At 40.2% G+C, this 4,151-nt stretch overlaps 1 protein-coding gene across 1 annotated transcript; it reads right to left on the bottom strand.

Moving 5' to 3' along the window:
• Positions 1–1,114: 1,114 nt before the first annotated feature.
• On the bottom strand, positions 1,115–2,270 carry LOC128949973 (bifunctional heparan sulfate N-deacetylase/N-sulfotransferase 3-like). Its single transcript, XM_054294864.1, has one exon. It carries the CDS (start codon positions 2,126–2,128, stop codon positions 1,115–1,117), a length of 1,014 nt encoding a protein of 337 aa, XP_054150839.1. The 5' UTR covers positions 2,129–2,270.
• Between the last annotated feature and the right edge of the window lie 1,881 nt (positions 2,271–4,151).

Genomic DNA, 4,151 nt, shown 5'->3' with positions numbered 1-4,151 from the left:
AAATTGTTGATGGCTCCGGATTGCTGCAGAGATATTCCAATTGGATAAATCTCTGTAATTTGCACATAGGGCGTGTCTCTGTTAGTGTGTTCATTAGTTAGATCAGTTGGGTGCTTTTCAGGCAACCCTCAGCTCCTGGCTGCTTGCTGAGTTCAGGTTCCTATCAGGAAGGGCACTGCAGGTCCTGTCCTGGATTCCCTTTGGACAGAACTAGCGTGGGAGGAGAGTTGCAGCAGTAACAGAGCAGTTCGTCATGGGAGCAAACTTCAGAATTTATCTGAGCCTTCCACAGACCTGCAGCAAGTGCCTATGTCAGGTGCCCAGCACAAACTGAGCTCCAGAAATGGACTTATATTGATCCAAACTGCTTGGTAGTGCAGCCATAACCACAGTTACCAGTGGTGAACAAACCTCATTGAGCTGCGGAAATGGGAGGTTTCTGTGATAAAGTCAGCTCTCAATGGTACTCAAAAAGAATCTCTCAATTTACATAACAGAGTTATATCTCCTGACTCAGTTACCCTCAGCTTATGTATCTGCTAATGAAAGCTAGTTTTAGCCTGATGATTACAAACATACAAATGTTGGAAACTCATATATAAACATGAATGAAAACTTCATTCATTCCAGCAAAGGTTCATGAATACCAATGGAATCAGCAATTAGCAAAACTTTATGCATAAATATCAAATAGCACAGTACCAGGGGAAGGCTCTCACATCCAGAGATTGGAGTTGCAACTAGAGTCAAAGAAGAAGAAAATTATCATTTAGTGAGAAAAGAAGGTGTAAAAGTCATATTAAGCGTAGACCTCTTCAAAAGGAGAAGCCTGCGTTTAATCTCACCCAACATTTTTGCGGCAATTTAAATAAAACCACAATTACAAAACTACCAGCTAAATTCACAGCCTTCATGAAACTTCCATTTGAAGCCAGGTGAGAAAGGAAGAAGAGACTTTCTCCCTCAGAGCCAGAGGAATGCAGAGGTTAGCATAGTGGCAGCCAAAAACTTGTGGCTTGTAAAACTCTCAACACGTGCATTAAATATGAACAGCTCCAGGGTGGAGCCCTGAAGTTCCAAGTATGAACAACTACCCACTTTCAGATTAAAAAAATCACGTTGCTGTAATGACCATTATTTTGTGCACATACTTTACCTGCACATCGTTGGTGTTCATCCTTGTTCCATCCTTGCCAACGAAGATATCGTCTATGTCAACCAGAATGTACCTATCCAAGGACAGTGTGAGCTTCTTTCCAGAGAGGAAAGAGATGGCATCTATGAAAATCAGCTTGTGCAGCCAAAAATTCAAGTTATTGCCGAAAAGGACTCGTTGAATCCCATCGTGGAGCCCCAAGTCATGAATTACTGTGGCATAGAGAGCAGCAGGGAGAGAAAGGTTTTCTGGCGTCTTTACTTTTGCAAATATCACTGGTTGATAAGTTGTGTGATTAATCTGGAAAACAGCCCAGTCATTTCCAAGCAAGGGCCTCTTCTCAAGCTTAGAAGGTTTAGTCACATGGAGCAGTGGGGAATGAGGGTTAATGCAACAGTCCTTAATACCCAGATTGCTGTGAACATGGAAAGGAAAACCCTTCCACTGAAAGCTCTGCAAGCTGTTCTCACTGCCTTTGTGAAATGCGATCACACCCACACCATACTCTATGCAGTACTTATCTAGAAGGCCTCTGTTCCACGAGTCCATGTTCACGTACTTAAGGATATTCTCATACACTATGAGAGCGTACTTGCCTTTGTTCTTGTCTATAAGCACTGGGAGGTCACCTTTCCCAGATGCAACCTCAGTGTGAAACTGAAACCTGCTAGATTCCAGAATGGTTACGATATCTTGGCCTAATGCTGAGTACTGGCTTTCCACAAACACCAGCACTACAAGATCTGTCCTCAGGGGATCAACAGGCCTCGTAGTCTTCGCCTCCATCAGCTTGTAAGGCAACAGTTGAGCATCACCACATTCCACTTCTGAAGAGGTTTCAGGGAGTTCATTTTCCTGTTTGTAGCCATTATACGAGTAGTAGGCAGAAATAACTATGCTCACCATACAAAAAGTGGCCAGCAAAATTACTGTTCTTTGAAAATGTCTGTGAAGTTTCAGGATAAAACTCATGGTGTTTACTTGCCTTAGACAGCTCTCAACAGCAGCATGAAAAACAAACACAGATTCCCAACAACTTGTTCCAGTCCTCTGAAATATTTATGTCACCATTGCAGCACACACATCTATCTTCCACAGAGCTTTACTGAAGGTACAGTCTAGAAGAAAAGAAAATCAGAGATTTAAATGAGACACCACCTTGTGAAGAATCACCTGCTTAAACTAATGGGGAGCAAAGAAATCACTGCCAGCCAGAGGTTTGGAGACCAATGGCTCAACATTTTGCAATAACATTTTTTTCTGCTCCCACTACTTGCCATGTGCATTTGAAGGTCTCTAAATCTCACAGGTTCCTCAACTCAGAGGATCAAATAAAGCAGGCAGAGGCACTGAAAAGCAAGACATAAAAGGAAAGTATTTACAGTGTTTTAGAAATTCTTTTAACCTAAAGATAAAAGTTAACTCCAAGTAGACAACTGCTAACAACCAAAGTACTGAAGAAAATTTATAACCTGTAAAAAGCTGGGGCAACATGATTCAACAAATTCTATCTTGTATTAGTTTTTCAAAGAAGCAAGAACATGCACATCTTAACTGCTGTACAAACATGTACTGATACACTCTGTATTACATCTATTAGAGGAATTTTTTTAAGCAAAACTTGCTTCCTGCAACATTAGAGGAAAACAAAGCATTTTTCTGGACTGTGGATTTGTAAGCTGTTAGAAGCATTTCTTTGTATTAAAAAAACCCATAAAACAATCAAGCTCTTACATTTGAGAAGAGAAATTAATAAATCAAAAGTTGAACCTAACATGCAGATCACCTAAGGATATACTTATGTTCTATCTTGTACTTAAGGAAAGAGCAATTTTTCAAACCAGCAGTACAACTGCTGTCAAAACTCCCTAGTAAAACAACTGGCTGGTGTGACAAGCATAAAATAATGATCATAAGTCATAAACAAAGATTCAAAGCAGATTTTGAAAAATATTTAGTGTGTCAAGATCTGGAACATGCCACTGTAACTTCAGTGTAGTTTGCACCCAGGCCCGTTTGGAAATGGGATTAGGATAAAGTGTGGCATTGATGTGGTCATTTCCATACTGAGAGGTTAATCCTTCCATTCCTGGTTGGGTTTTTTTTTAATCCTACATTGTAAGCAAATTGGTCTTTCACTCCAGATTTTCAAAAAGGCTAAAAAAAGTTATATACTTAACAATACCCATGTAACGTCCAGAAATTTAATTAAACCCTGAAGACAGATCTTCCTAGTGTCATGATGAGCATAAAGTAATAATAAACGAGAAAAATCAGATGAAGGGAGAAAAACTCCAAGTCATTCTATTCATCAAAACTGCAAAATTCAGCATGACCAGCAAGTGCCGAGAGCTGTCTCATTCATAGTTAAGATTCAGAGCAAGATTCCTTCTGTCTGGATAGATTCTGCTTTAGATGGATTTTAGTCTCCTCACCTTCTACTCACAGATAACTGTTTATCAACCCCTCCTCTTCTGGGAAGCCTTAAATTCAGCCTTGAACCTTCCCTGCAGCAGCACAAAGTCCTGCTCAAAGCTTTTGGGCAGGAGACCTGCCTTTCACCCAGGCTCACTAATTAGTGTTAGACCAAAATAACATAACTCCAACTTCCTGGGTTTTATCTTATGTATAAAGAGCAAGTAACGATATGAAGGAACCTTCAGAAGAACTCAACATTCTTAATAACTGCAACGTCCAATCCTTGCCACACTAGCTTCACGAATATCAGTCTGGATGGCATAACAGAGCTATTTAACATGGTAACAAGTCAGGTGACAAAGAGAAGCTTTATCCTGAATGAGTTAACACCAGAGAGAGGTTTCCAGACAGATGATTTTTCATTACACACACGAAGGGTTCTCTTCATTTCGCATTTCCAATTCAGCTGCCTGAACGCCAAGAAACACATAATTTTAGTGCCTAAACTTAACACTGACTGCATTCTGTAGAAAAGCTGTACACACACCTATTTCTCTTTGATAACCACAGATCTGGC

The sequence above is a fragment of the Melozone crissalis genome, unplaced genomic scaffold (genome assembly GCF_028551555.1).
Source record: "Melozone crissalis strain CALT ecotype California unplaced genomic scaffold, PUWL_Pcris_2 ptg000361l_1, whole genome shotgun sequence".
NCBI lineage: Eukaryota > Metazoa > Chordata > Aves > Passeriformes > Passerellidae > Melozone > Melozone crissalis.
The sequence above is the reverse complement of the archived record's forward strand: the minus strand, read 5'-3'. Positions and strand labels throughout refer to the sequence as shown.

Coding starts and splice junctions, on each gene's coding strand:
- LOC128949973 (XM_054294864.1), bottom strand. CDS start 2,128: ATGAGTTTTATCCTGAAACTTCACAGACATTTTCAAAGAACAGTAATT.